Below are 13775 nucleotides of genomic sequence, written 5' to 3'. Positions count from 1 at the left end.
CACTAACTCCCCAAAGATATTTATTTAAGATTCTCTGGAGTTGGTAAATAAGACAATAATTACTACTAACCCTGCAATAAGCATCAGATATGAAATTTTTTTCATTTTAGTGAAAACTTACTCAGACTACGAATTAAAAAAAAGAAGTTTGAAAAAGCAAAAGGAAAGAACTCTGACATTTATCTTTACTAAATCAGAAGACCAGAGTCAATTTTGTTTACATAGAACGTATTAATATTTAGAGAAAATACTTGACTACACAAATATAATTGAGGTCCAGAAATTAGAAGGATTTAAAAAATAAAATTAGACAGAAGGAAAATGAGAACATCCATACTTACTTCAGCAAGGAAAAACTGAAGGATTATAAACTCATTCTTCAATGTATAAACCAATCTGACAGATATTATGCAGACCCCACTTACAGTTTCTTCTGAAGCATTTGGTAACTCACCATTCTCAGAGACAGGATACTGGATCAGCTGGACCACTGGTAAATCTATTCTACTAAACTTTATGTTCTTAAATGTGTGTAATCACTTGTAATTACAAAGAACCAGGGCTGGATTCTGCCCCTGTAAAGGCAATGGCAAAAACCCCTGACTTCAACGATGCAAGATTGGACCATAAATGGCAAGATTCAGTTGTCTTTAACAACAATTAAACCAGAAGCCACCACTTAGATTTTGTCATATTCGACTGACCGTTTCACCCTTTGAGAGTTGAAAGTTATGATGCAACATTTTTATAACAAACTAATTTAAAAGTATTATTTAAAACACAGGTTAAAATTGAGAATTTTCCTTATAAATGAATTTCTGATTTGCAGTTCTTTAAAGTGTATAATAGAATGTCAATCTTATTTGCACGAAATAGGGCTTGCATGGAAGTAGTATTACAATGATAGCTCCTTCTGAGAAAGGCAACAGCTCCGTTCACAATGGAGATACTGAAACAATTATAGGTATTTCAAAGTACTACTAAGAAAAATGCTTTAACACATTCTTCAATAAATATGCAGCTATCTAATCAGCTCTTTGATAAACAGAATCGAAAGTATGTTCGTAGTCTACAAAAATAAGTGAACTATTGGTGGATACAGAAGCATATAAAATTATACTGAAACCCTAATTTCTGGCACAGTTGTGAAAGCACAGCAGTATTTTCACCATTAAGATAAAAAATGTTTTCCTCTTACTTTTTTGGTTTTCTGGAAGTACAATTCTGGAAAAGCATGAAACCAGTATGCCAACTGTGAGATGTAGAAAAACTTCATTTGAAACCTGCATGGTAAAATAAAATACATCACTTCTGTAACTGCAGTCCAAACTCAAACATTTCACAGTTTCCTGCATACTTGGTTAACCATGGATTTTACAATAAAAGGAATGCAGCATCTTCTCAACATTATTCACAGAAATAAGGTTTTTGGAAAATAACAAAAAGAACAGGAGTACTTGTGGCACCTTATAGACTCAAGTACTCCTGTTCTTTTTGTGGATACAGACTAACACAGCTGCTACTCTGAAACCTGGAAAATAACAATGATCCAAAAAAGGTATTACAAGAACTGGCTAAATGCAACTTCATTCTCTGCAGTATTGCCCTTAAGAAGTACTATTTCTGGTAGTTATTTTAGAGTTGTGGGGCATCAAGTTCTAAGCAGAGATTTTAACCACCTCCATTATTGCACCCTTTAGTTAGTCTAAACAAAATACCTACTCTGGGCCATAAGGATTATCACACTTCTAACATTGAAGAAGGAATAAACCTTACGGAATCAGAATGTGTGGATAGTCCTTCCATAGAGACGTTGGATCCGATACATAGTTCTCCTGAAAATACATAAAACTGTTGGCTACCTTTTAATCACAGGACAAAGACAATAAATACAGAAGCCAGTGATGAAAGTCTGTCACATTTCTCATTTACAGCACACGTGCTATGGAAGCAGTATAAGCAAAACCAGAAAATGCACTCTTATTCCAGAATAAGAGTGTTCATACATAGAGTTAGTTCCAGTATAAGGATATAATTATACCAGTCAATTTAGTCATGTCAGCAAGCCCTGAGTATTACTGGAGACAAGAAGAGACTTCTGTTTCTGGAAACTGGAATTTAGTAGATTTTTTTGCTTTTTAAGAGAATCTCAAAACTCTTCACAAAAAGTAATAATGCCTTAACACTTAGAGTTTGACCAGTATTTAAAATAAATTTTAGAGGTAAGTAACCAGAAACATAGTCACTTGTTTACAGTCATACAGCAATGAAGGGTTGGAACAAAGATAAGGAGTCCTGACTCATTCCCATACTCAAAAATTGATTTATTGTTTGAAAGGCAGAACCCCCAAAATTAGGGTGGAGAAAGGAAATCTACCATCACAAGCACTAACTGGCATTGAACTGTGACAGAGATCTAAATACAGTAGGCAAAAGACTTCTCTGATCTAATATTAAAATACATGGCTGAAAACTACACTAAGTAATTTTCATAGCACAAAAGTTAGATGAGCAAGGGTATGATATCTGACAATATAAATGAAAGACATACTCACAGAGACAAGAATATTCGTGCCCCAGACACATGAGAAGAGGTAGAATGCACTAAGCTGTCCAGATTCATTGAACTTGCTGTGTTTTGTTTTGGAAAAGTGCATTCTCCTGTTAATTTTCTAAAACAGAAGTTATTTATGTTATTGATAAACATATTGAGCCATTTTAAGAGAAGGATGGTTAGATGTTTCTTATGTAGTAGTTTTCATAAAATATCTAAAATTGAAGTCAATCTAGCCATGCATTCTAATTAAATTTTACAATAATAATTTATACCAGATTTATCTTAATGGAAGAAATGCATACTTGGTACTTACATCAAGCACATACTCCTGAATAATGGCATGTATGATTATTGCTACCAGCATGTAGAAGAAAACTGTAGCCAAGTCCTTGATACCATAATGATAAAGGGAGATTGTTTCTGTAGATTGTTCTTCTGAAGGACAGAAACAAAGTTTTAAAACTCATTATGAAGATCCTGTTTAGTCCAATTAACAGTATGTTTGTCTATTTCTCAAAGCAGTATTGTTAAGACAACAAATCAATTAAGAAGATACTCCTATTTTGTGCTGGATACAAATTGAAACCAAATTAATGATTCATGATTGCACAACTCACTAGAGACTTAGTTTATAATAATCAACTCCCTCCCATTAACTTAATGTGTCTGTAGAGATGTACAATGGAAAACATATCTAATGTATGTAAAAAGAAAAGGAGTACTTGTGGCACCTTAGAGACTAACCAATTTATCTGAGCATGAGCTTTCGTGAGCTACAGCTCACTTCATCGGATGCATACCGTGGAAACTGCAGCAGACTTTATATACACACAGAGATCATGAAACAATACCTCCTCCCACCCCACTGTCCTGCTGGTAATAGCTTATCTAAAGTGATCATCAAGTTGGGCCATTTCCAGCACAAATCCAGGTTTTCTCACCCTCCACCCCCCCCCCCCCCCACAAACTCACTCTCCTGCTGGTAATAGCCCATCCAAAGTGACAACTCTCTACACAATGTGCATGATAATCAAGGTGGGCCATTTCCTGCACAAATCCAGGTTCTCTCACCCCCTCACCCCCCTCCAAAAAACACACTCACAAACTCACTATCCTGACCACTCTGGTCACTTTGGATGAGCTATTACCAGCAGGAGAGTGAGTTTGTGTGTGGGGGGGTGGAGGGTGAGAAAACCTGGATTTGTGCTGGAAATGGCCCAAGTTGGTGATCACTTTAGATAAGCTATTAGCAGCAGGACAGTGGGGTGGGAGGAGGTATTGTTTCATGATCTCTGTGTGTATATAAAGTCTGCTGCAGTTTCCACGGTATGCATCCGATGAAGTGAGCTGTAGCTCGCGAAAGCTCATGCTCAAATAAATTGGTTAGTCTCTAAGGTGCCACAAGTCCTCCTTTTCTTTTTGCGAATACAGACTAACACGGCTGTTACTCTGAAACCTGTCGCTAATGTAGGTAAACTCCAGAACTCCATTCTTACAGTTCCTTCTTGACTACTTTAAATTATTTGTCCTCCAACTAGCACAGAGCACTACATACAGGTCCAGAATCCTAATAAAAAAGATATTAAGAGGATTCATGTGCATCTCTGCATCAGGCAATATTTTTAATATGATGAACACAACAGAACAGTCGTAAAAATGATATCACAAGACTAATCTCAAGTGACATAGTTTAAGATTAAGAGTGGATCAGTAAGAATTACTTTGTTCTGCATCCAGACTTGTACTGGGTCAATCTTACAACGAACACTCAATTTGGGAGAGTACAACATACCAGCAATTTATGAACATTCTGTCTACTCCATGGTACTAGCGCTTAAATTCTCAAAAGACACCTACCTGTAGCAGGAATGGTAACGTTGTACTGAAGTGTAACAAAAATGACAGCGGCTTTTGCTGTAATCTGAAAGAACAAGACAAAGTGAGTGTTATAAGATCTAAATGAAAATAAACGAAAGTTTACTAATCAAAAAACACATATCCAGCATGGCGGTGTGAGGTCTTTTTTAGGAGTGGTGGGTGAAATTCTGTGGCCTGCGTTGTGCAGGAGGTCAGACTAGATGATCATAATGGTCCCTTCTGGCCTAGATATCTATGAATCTATGGCTTGAACTAGAAAAGCAGTGGAGGCAGGGTGCTTGGCAACGATAAAGAAAAGGAACCTCATCTCAAAGTCATCTGATCTGACTTTCAACAGGCAGAACTGCCTATCTAGGAAAGCAAACTCCCACAATGCAGGGACTGAGCATTGCCAGAATACTTTAACAATCCTCTCCAAGAAGTCTCCTCCAAACTGCCTATTTTCCAGTTAATCCCTCTTTCCACCACATTAAACTAATAACACAAGCTGCAATTCCCTTTCCACTATGCTTCCCTCTAATATACCGAAGTATTGTAATGCCAAGTCACCTATTTTTAGACCACTACCTTTGACCTTATAATTTTAGTCAATCTCTGGTTATAGCCTTGTTTCAAACTCAATTTTAACATTCCAGCTAAAAATAAAAAAATAAAATAAAATTTAAAAAAAATCACAAACAGGAGGGTAGGGGTGGGCTGGCAGACAAAATATAGAGCAGATGCTGACAGAGCCTTTAAGAAAAAAAATTAATTGCATACCAGGCTCAAAAGAATTAGGCCATGTCTACACTGCCATTTTACAGCACTGCAACTTTCTCACTCAGGGGTGTGAAAAAACACCCCCGAGCACTGCAAGTTTCAGCGCTGTAAAGTGGCAGTGTAGACAGTGCTCTCCTCCGGTGGGTGAGGTGGTTTTTTTTGAAGTGCTGGGAGAGCTCTCCCGCAGCACTGGTGCTGCGACTACACAGCTTCGTTAAAGCGCTGCCACGGCTAGTTGAAGTTGCTAGTGAAGTCATACCCTTAGAAATCTTTGAACACTAGAGCACACAAAAAATTAAAATAAGGTGAACAGCATGCAGCTAGAGTAGTGATGCCAATGATTATTCTGGACTATATGAAAAAAAAGATAACAGAAAGTCAGAACAAATGCAGAATAAAATTGCTACCTTTCTTTAGGAATTTTTTTTTTTTTTTTTTAAATAAAGAGCAGCACCACATTCTCTTTTCTACTCCTATTTCAAACAGGAAACCTAGTGTAAAATAGTAAAGACTGAAAAAGCTTCCATGAAATCCACTTAATACCCCCAAACAGGTTTTTAAAAAAACAAAAACAAAAAAAATCAAGTTCAGAATATCTGGAACTGAAGAGTTTAAGGAATCCAACTACTTCTCGAGTGCCGTACTGTCCATCACCCATTATCACCCCTATCCAGCTTACATCATCTATGCAACATCTACTTCTAATGTTTGGAAAAGTATTTACAAAAGGTCAAAATATCTAAAGACCATAAAATCCCATTTCCTGTACAAAAAATAATTTCCAGTGGCCACCTAGCCATTTTTTATTTTGTCCTTTGCTTCTAGGGCTCTACAATGTTTTTACAGCTTTCATGTCGCGGAATACATATTGACATGAAGTACAATCCACGGTGCACCACTTCTGTTGATACCGAACTAACACAAAGAATAAAGATCGGCAGAGCCTTAAAAGTTTCATAGTAAAAGCAACTACTAAAGAAGGTCTTCGTAGGTACAGAATAGCATGTAGTGGGAAAGACTGAACATAAATTAAAAACTTACACTCCAGTACACAAAAATCTTTTCAGCATCAGCAAGATCAGTTACTACAACAAACAATAAGATATTAGCACTTTGTTTTTGAAAACAGTGAATCATACAGGTGTACATAAAAAGGAAAAAATTCAAATCCATCCTTCTTCCTCTCCCCACAAAAACAGTGTATAGACGGTCTTCACAACCAAAACTATCTGGGAAGATAGACATATCTGGCTTTCAGAGGCAAGTCTTAGCATAGCATAGGAGAGTTATGTATTTCTTTTAAACTCCTACTCTCCAACCTATGTTGATAATCTGCTGCCTTCGGATACTATTACTTAAAGTTGGAAAAAACGGATATCAAAAACTAGTCATATAAAAAAATGCTTATAAATCTTCAGGCTGCTCACCAAATGAATAAGGGACTGATTATGCTCTTAAGAATCATGGTAACACTGACGGACTACTAGCTCATCAAATTGAGACTCTTATCTTGGTGCTAAGTGAGTGCTATTCTGAAGGGAGTATGTATATTACCAGTTTTTGTGCATTATCTCAATAAGCAACTGAAGAGAGGAAGAGAGACATTTTGTAAAATAGGAGATCCAATAGACAAATTTGCCATTTCTTTTTCACTTCAGTGACTTAACAGAAAATATAGAAAACTAGACTAGTTTTAATTTTCAATTTGATCAGATGGGTTAGTCAGTAAGTGTACTCTGACTTTTAACCATTGTCTCAGAAGCAGCTAAAAAATATCTAGTTTTTTGTTGTCCCAGGCAGCAGCATATTGCCACTTTTCTGGCCAGTTGTCATAAGAACTCAGTTATGAGCCTGAAAGCAGACAGATGCACCTTTAAAGCTTAGTGGATACTCAGGAGTGGGATGCTAAATCTTCACTAACCCAAACTGATTTTGCATGGCAAGGTCATCCATCTTCCCAATAATTACTACCCAAGCAAGACACCTAAGCCACTGAACTGCAAAGGCAGGAAAATGGAATGCACCTGCCCACCAGCAGCTGTCTCCACCTTCGGCTGCTGCCTGGAGATGCAAAGCGCACCTCTGAGTGTCTCTAAGGTGCCACAAGTCCTCCTTTTCTTTTTGCGAATACAGACTAACAGGGCTGCTACTCTGACTCCTGTTTGTGCGGCTCCCCGCCTAGTGCTGCTGTTTCCTCCCACACGTGTTTGCGGCGGGGGCTGTGAATCACGCAGCGAGTGAGCAGCTGCTCAGGACAGGGCGGCAACCGCGGTCACCCAGGGGAAGGGGCAGCCGGGACACGTCACTGCTCGCTCCCCTTTCCCGGGAGCTCGCTGGGGGCACAGCCGCCGCCGCCCCACCCCCTGGGGCTTCCCTTGGTGCCCGGCTCCAGCCACCGCACAGAGGGCAGGAAACGCGCTCCCCGGCAAGGCCTTACGCCCCCCACATCCCCGCTGCTTACACACGGCAGCCTCGCTGGGCCCCAGCCGCCGCTCCGCCTCCCTCAAAACTACGAGCCAGGCGCTCCGTCCCCCGCCCCGCTCCGACTGCCACGTAACCTCGCCGAGGGCTGCCGGAACCGCAGGGCGCTGCGGTTGCTGCTGCACAAAGGGGAAGCAGCAGCAGCAGCAATCGTTACACCGCCCCTAGAACCTAACCCGGGGCCCGCACAAGAGGGGCGGGGGGCGGGGGGGGGGAGAGAAAGAGACTTGCGGGCGCTGTCCCAGGGAACGGAGCACGGCCCAGCTCCAACAGCTCCCTCCCCAACACGCCCCTCCTGCAACGTGTCGGCCGGCAGCGGCAGCTCCCGCAGCAGCCCGCTCGGGTGAGCCCCGCCGGCGAGCGGGGCAGGCAGAGCGCCGAGCAGGGGATACACACGGCGCCAGGAGCCCCCAGGTATGGGGGGGGGTGTGGTGGTGGTGAGGTGAGCTCGGTATCACGACCCCCTCCGTCCCCCGGGGCACAGAGGGAGGAGGAGCCCGAGCAGCCCAAACCCCGCCCGGCTGGGCCAGCTCAGCGTATCAGCTACACACACATCCACCCTGAGAGTAGCGCTCCCTGCACCCCCCAGCTCCGGGCCACGCACCCCCCAGCTCCGGGGCACGCAAGGCCCCTCTCCGCAGGTCAGGGCACTCGGGGCGGGCACCTCCCCCGCCCCGGGCCGTGCGCAGCCCGCTCAGCCTGCCCGGGGCGTGCGGGCAGCCGCGGGCTCCCAGGGCGGCTCACCTCGAACATGAGCCCCAGCAGGAAGACCATGGCCACGCAGGAGACGATGTCCGCGTGGTTCTGCACGATGAACTCGTGGCTCAGCACGGGCGGGTTCTTGCTGCTCTTCTTGCGGATCGCCATGGTGGCGGGCAAGGAGCTGGGAGCCTCCGCGGCCAGGAAGGGGCGGAGGAGGGGGCGCCCCGCCCAGCTCCTCTAGCGCTCCGCACGGGAGGGAAGTGGCTCGTCCTAGCTCCGCCTGCGGCCAGAGAGGGACCCCTTGGCCGGCCGCTGGGAAGCCGCAGCGCCACCTGCTGGCGGGCGGCGGCGACGCCTGGCCTGACTCCTCCTTGTCTGGCGAGCGGGGCGCTCGGGAAGGGTAAGGGCGGCCGTTGGCTCCCTGTTGTTGCATGGGCCGCTGAGCTGACGTTCAAACTGACCAATCACAATGCCCCGCGTCAGGGCCAGGCTAGCGTTAAAAAGGGCTAAGTAGGGGGCAGGTTTTGCTACCTGCAGCATTTATTGAGGCATCAGGTGCGGTGTCACTGTTTGCTACCTCGCTCTTTCTCATGAGTCCCCGGGTAGCAAATTCTGACAGGGCACCAAGCGTCTGTCACAAGCTAGCTGGCCCTGGCCCAGAAGATGACAAAGGTGAGAGGTCGCAAACCATGATGGACAGTTTTTGCTCTTTACAATTTGCTACTGTTTTGAAATCTCCATTGTCAACGTGTTGTTTCAGAGTAGCAGCCGTGTTAGTCCGTATTCGCAAAAAGAAAAGGAGGACTTGTGGCACCTTAGAGACTAACCAATTTATCTGAGCATAAGCTTTCGTGAGCTACAGCTCACTTCATCGGATGCATGCTGTGGCAAGTGTAGAAGATCTTTTTATACACACAAACCATATAGTGGTAAACACCCATTTGTGTGTATAAAAAGATCTTCTGTACTTTCCACAGTATGCATCCGATGAAGTGAGCCGTAGCTCACGAAAGCTTATGCTCAAATAAATTGGTTAGTCTCTAAAGTGCCACAAGTCCTCCTTTTCTTATTGTCAATGTGGACACAAATAAAGAGAGGTATTTTAAAAGTTTAAAAACTTGTTTATATACCTTGTTGCAATAATCAAGAAGAGCTTACTCTACCTTTCAATGTTTTTTTTCAAAAACAAGCATCTGAACATATTTAGAGTGTTAACACTTCATTCTTTACTGAAATGTACATTAAAATAATGGGCAGCACATGAACCACCGACTGGGGGAAGCTAGCCCCCCGCCCCACCCCTTCCACCTGAGGCCCCTCCCAACCTCCACCACAGCCACCGGCCCCGGCCCCAGGCTAGCGCCCCCAGCCCCGGAGCTTGGCAGGCATCTGGTTTTTGACTGGAATGCCCAGTCGAAAAGAGACTCTGGTGGCTCCGATCAGCACTGCTGACCGGGCCGTTAAAAGTCCAGTCGGCGGTGCTGTGGGGCTAAGGCAGGCTACTCCCTGCCTGTCCTGGCTCTGCACTGCGCCCTGGAAGCGGCCAGCTCCTAGGCAGAGGGGGGTGGCCACGGAGTTCCGTGCGCTGCCCCCACCCCCGAGCACTGGCTCCGCACTCCCATTGGCCAGGAACCATGGCCAGTGGGAGCTAGGGGGGCGGTGCCTGCGGGCGAGAGCAGCACATGGAACCTCCTGACCCCCTGCCGAGGAGCCGGACCTGCTGGCTGCTTCTGGGATGCAGCGTGGAGCCAGGACAGGCAGGGAGCCTGCCTTAGCCCTGCTTGCTGCTGACCAGAAGCCACTCAAGGTAAGCTTGTGCCCCAACCCCAAGCACCAACCCAGCCCTGAGTCCCCCCCAAACCCAGAGCCCCCTGCTGCACCCCAAACCTCTCATCCCTGGCCCCACCTCAGAGCCTGCACCCCCTATTTACTGAACGGTTGCAGTGTTTTAATGCTCATATATATACACACTTAGTTTCATATGATCATATCAGAGACTTATGTTATATATTGATTTGCTATGGCCTGGGTTGCTAATAATATCTTCTCACTCATGCTAGATGCTAGTGTTTTGTGCCCACATTCAGTGAAGCAGTTAACCATGCTCAAATCACACAAGTTCACTCAATGTCCATTATTAAGCACAGTGAGTACAGGTATGTGCTGTTTCCATTTTTCTTTTTTAATATCAGGAAGATATTATCCTCAGTTATGTTACATTTACTGAAAATAGTTTCACACTAACACTACATGTAAACTATGAAAATAAGTATCTAAAAAATCACCTCCAGTTCCTCAGGGAGGCTCTTTCTTATGTTGCCTCATCTCACAAGGGATTAATTATTAACAATTCTTTTGTTTCCATTAATGTTATCTCTAAGTGTAAATACATATGCATATGTTATTGGTAATATAATTTCAACAATTTTATTATGATTTTTCAAAACATTGCGTGCAGATATTCTCATTTATTATTTCACTAACACACAAGATAAAATCATATTGTGAATTCCTTGATTAAAACACTACAGACTATATTCTTTAATTTTACATCACCAACATAACACTTCACACTAGCATTTTATTTTTTAAACTTCAATCCTCAGAATTTCAAGACTTACACTGAAGTTCCATTTTCATTTGTATGTATTAAACTGTATCGAAAACCCATAATAAAAATTATAACACTGCTATACAGCTGTATTTGAAACCTGTTATGTAGTACTACATTTAGTGCATAGAATCCCAAAGTATAACCATGGAAAACATCTTACCACAATAACCCGATGAGTTGGTGCGTTGAAAGGAAGCAAAAATATATCACTTTGCATAATTCCACTCCGTGTTCATTGAAAAAAGAATTAAGAATGCAGTTATACTTGCCAATGAAGCAAACCATGCATTGTAAATTATACTGTATTTCTCAATTTCAGTTACATTGTTACCATCACTCATTCCCCAATTTAGCATTGTATTTGCTGTTTCTTAAGTCTGTGCTTATCTACCTTTATGAAAATGTGCTTTACCCATGTTGGGCATGAAAGCATGGGCACTGAAACATAACATTTCTTCAGTTTCATTAGCCTTGCTCTGCCTGACAGAACACTAATGGAAACTACTGATGAGATGGCTTGTACCTGTTGACATTTAAGCAAGTTTTTAATGTATTAATCATTGTGGCACACAAAGAATGTAATGTAGTTCATAAATACATACATGGAAGGGATCCTTACTGTTACAAATAAGTTATGTAAGATGGATTACCACCCTTTTCTTTTTAAGACCCCATGTGCTCTTTCCTACTTACTTTAAAAACTGACTAACCAGTGCACATATTGGTGTTGAAGTCGTGGCCCCACTGAACTGCACAGCAAAGAAAATGGCTACTAACCTTTCATAACTCTTGTTCTTCAAGATCTGTTGCTCGCATCCATTCCATGTATGCGTGCACCACGAGCACAGTTGCCAGAGATTTTTTTTCCCTTAGAGGTATCCATAGGGCCGGCCAGCGCACCCCTTGGAGCCCTGCACTATGTGCTGGTATAAGGGGCACCCTCGGCCTCATACCCTCTCAGTTCTTTCTTGCTGGTGACTCCGACAGAGGAGTAGGAGGGTGGGTCCTGGAATGGACATGAACAACACATCTTGAAGAACAACAGTTACAAAAGGTTAGTAACTGTTTTATCTTAGAGTGCTTGCTCACGTCGATTCCATGCTAGGTGACTCAGAAGCAGTATCCCCAGACGTGGGCTCAAATTTCACAGATGTGCTGATTGCAACACTGCTCTACTGAAACTGGGATCGTTATGGGCCTGTTGGGTATGGCATAGTGAGGCATGAATTGACAACTATGTCACAGTCCTGCAGATGTCCTGGATTGGTGTCTGCATGAGGAATGCTGCTGATGAAGCCTGGGCTCTTCTAGAGTGGGCTCTCATGATGGCTGTAGGCAGGACCTTTGCCTGCTCATAGCAGGCCCAGATCCGGATGGTTATCCAGGATGATATTCTCTGGGATGACTCTGGCAGCTCTTTCATCCTCTTTCAAGACACATGGTTGCTCCTGCAGGGAAGAAGAGCCACTAACGTGATATGGCTGTGTTAAGATGATCTATTTATAACATTTCCAACCCCATGAAACCTGATTGACTCAGCTATTAAGTGAATAAAAACAGGGAATGACCTGCCAGATAGATTGCCCACAACAAAAACTGTCTATGCAAAACCAAAAAAAAAAAAGAAAAAAAAAGCATGTCTAATAACTACCACATCCTATTTCTGGTTGTTTCTGCGGTACTGATAGCTCTGCGCTCTGCGCATGTGTAGACACACAATATCACAGAGCTATGTGAGTTGAAAACATCTTTCTTGCAGCCTATAAGAATGTGTCCTCACGTGTTTGGGGCTATCACAATCATCAACTCATAAAAATTGCTATGATAACTTAAGAAAGTTGTAAGAGACAACAGTCTGTAACCCACTACGGTTGCTTTGTTGTCCTATGACTGGAGAGGTGCTAACAGGCCACAGAACAGGGAATGGTCTTTTACAATGTGTGTTAAATACTTATAATAAAGAAATCTATCCCACTTTGTATTTAGTTGAGAATAGGGTTGCCAGATGTCCGGTTTTCAACTGGAACGCCTGGTCGAAAAGGGACTCTGGCAGCTCTGGTCAGCACTGCTGATCAGGCCATTAAAAGTCTGGTCGGTGGCGCAGTGGGGCTAAGGCAGGCTCCCTACCGACCGTGGCTCCGCGTGGCTCCCAGAAACAGTGGCATGTCCTTTCTCCAACTTCTACATATAGGGGCAGCCAGGGAGCTCTGCACACTTCCCCTGCCCCAAACGCCATTTCCACAGCTCCCATTGGCCGGGAACCGCTGCCAATGGGAGCTGTGGGGGCGGTGCCTACAGATGGGGCAGCGTGTAGAGCCACCTGGTCATGCCTCCGTGTAGGAGTTGGAGAGGGGACATGCTGCTGCTTCTGGGAGCTGCTTGAGGTAAGCGCTGCACCCCTGACCCTCTCCCATGCCCCAACCCCAGCCCTGATCCCCCTCCTACCCTCTGAACCCCTCGGTCCCACCCCGGACCACCCTTCTACATTCCAAATCCCTCATCCTCGGCTCCACACCAGAGTCTGCACCCCCAGCCAGAGCCCTCACACCCCACCCTCCTGCACTGAGCCCCCTCCTGCACTCTGAACCCCTCATCCCCAGCCTAGACCCCCCTCCTGCACCCTGAATCCCTCATCCCCACATGAGAGCCTACACCCCCAGCCAGAGCCCTCACCCCCCCCCCGTGTCCCAACCCCCTGACCCAGCCCTGATCCCCCTCCCACTCACTGAATCCTTTGATTCTAGCCTGGAGCACCCTCCTGCACCCCAAATCCCTCATCCCCAG

The 13775-nt window shown here is 44.2% G+C and overlaps 2 protein-coding genes across 5 annotated transcripts in view; both read right to left on the bottom strand.

Annotated features, from left to right (window-relative positions):
- TRAM1 (translocation associated membrane protein 1) overlaps window positions 1-8626 on the bottom strand; it is a 29624-nt gene extending 20998 nt beyond the window's left edge. The window contains exons 1-6 of one of the 4 annotated variants that reach the window (XM_084618299.1): window positions 8420-8626; window positions 4415-4478; window positions 2871-2989; window positions 2556-2672; window positions 1777-1835; window positions 1199-1283 (exon numbers count right to left, since the gene is read on the bottom strand). In XM_084618299.1, coding sequence (XP_084474425.1) covers window positions 1199-1283; window positions 1777-1835; window positions 2556-2672; window positions 2871-2989; window positions 4415-4478; window positions 8420-8542 — 567 coding nt within the window. In that variant the 5' untranslated portion in view covers window positions 8543-8626. Of the gene's footprint in view, window positions 1-1198; window positions 1284-1776; window positions 1836-2555; window positions 2673-2870; window positions 2993-4414; window positions 4479-6235; window positions 6259-7655; window positions 7806-8419 lie in introns of those variants that run through there. The other 3 variants (XM_084618298.1, XM_084618300.1, XM_084618301.1) reach the window with 3 other exon arrangements.
- Window positions 8627-10887: 2261 nt separating this feature from the next.
- The window catches only part of LACTB2 (lactamase beta 2), a 32849-nt gene continuing 29961 nt past the window's right edge, over window positions 10888-13775 (bottom strand). Inside the window, exon 8 of the mRNA XM_084621603.1 lies at window positions 10888-12439. Coding sequence (XP_084477729.1) covers window positions 12421-12439 — 19 coding nt within the window. The 3' untranslated portion in view covers window positions 10888-12420. The remainder of the gene's footprint in view (window positions 12440-13775) is intronic.

The sequence above is a fragment of the Lepidochelys olivacea genome (genome assembly GCF_965140295.1).
Source record: "Lepidochelys olivacea isolate rLepOli2 genome assembly, chromosome: 2".
NCBI classification, from domain to species: domain Eukaryota; kingdom Metazoa; phylum Chordata; order Testudines; family Cheloniidae; genus Lepidochelys; species Lepidochelys olivacea.
This window is presented reverse-complemented; position numbering and strand designations above follow the sequence as displayed.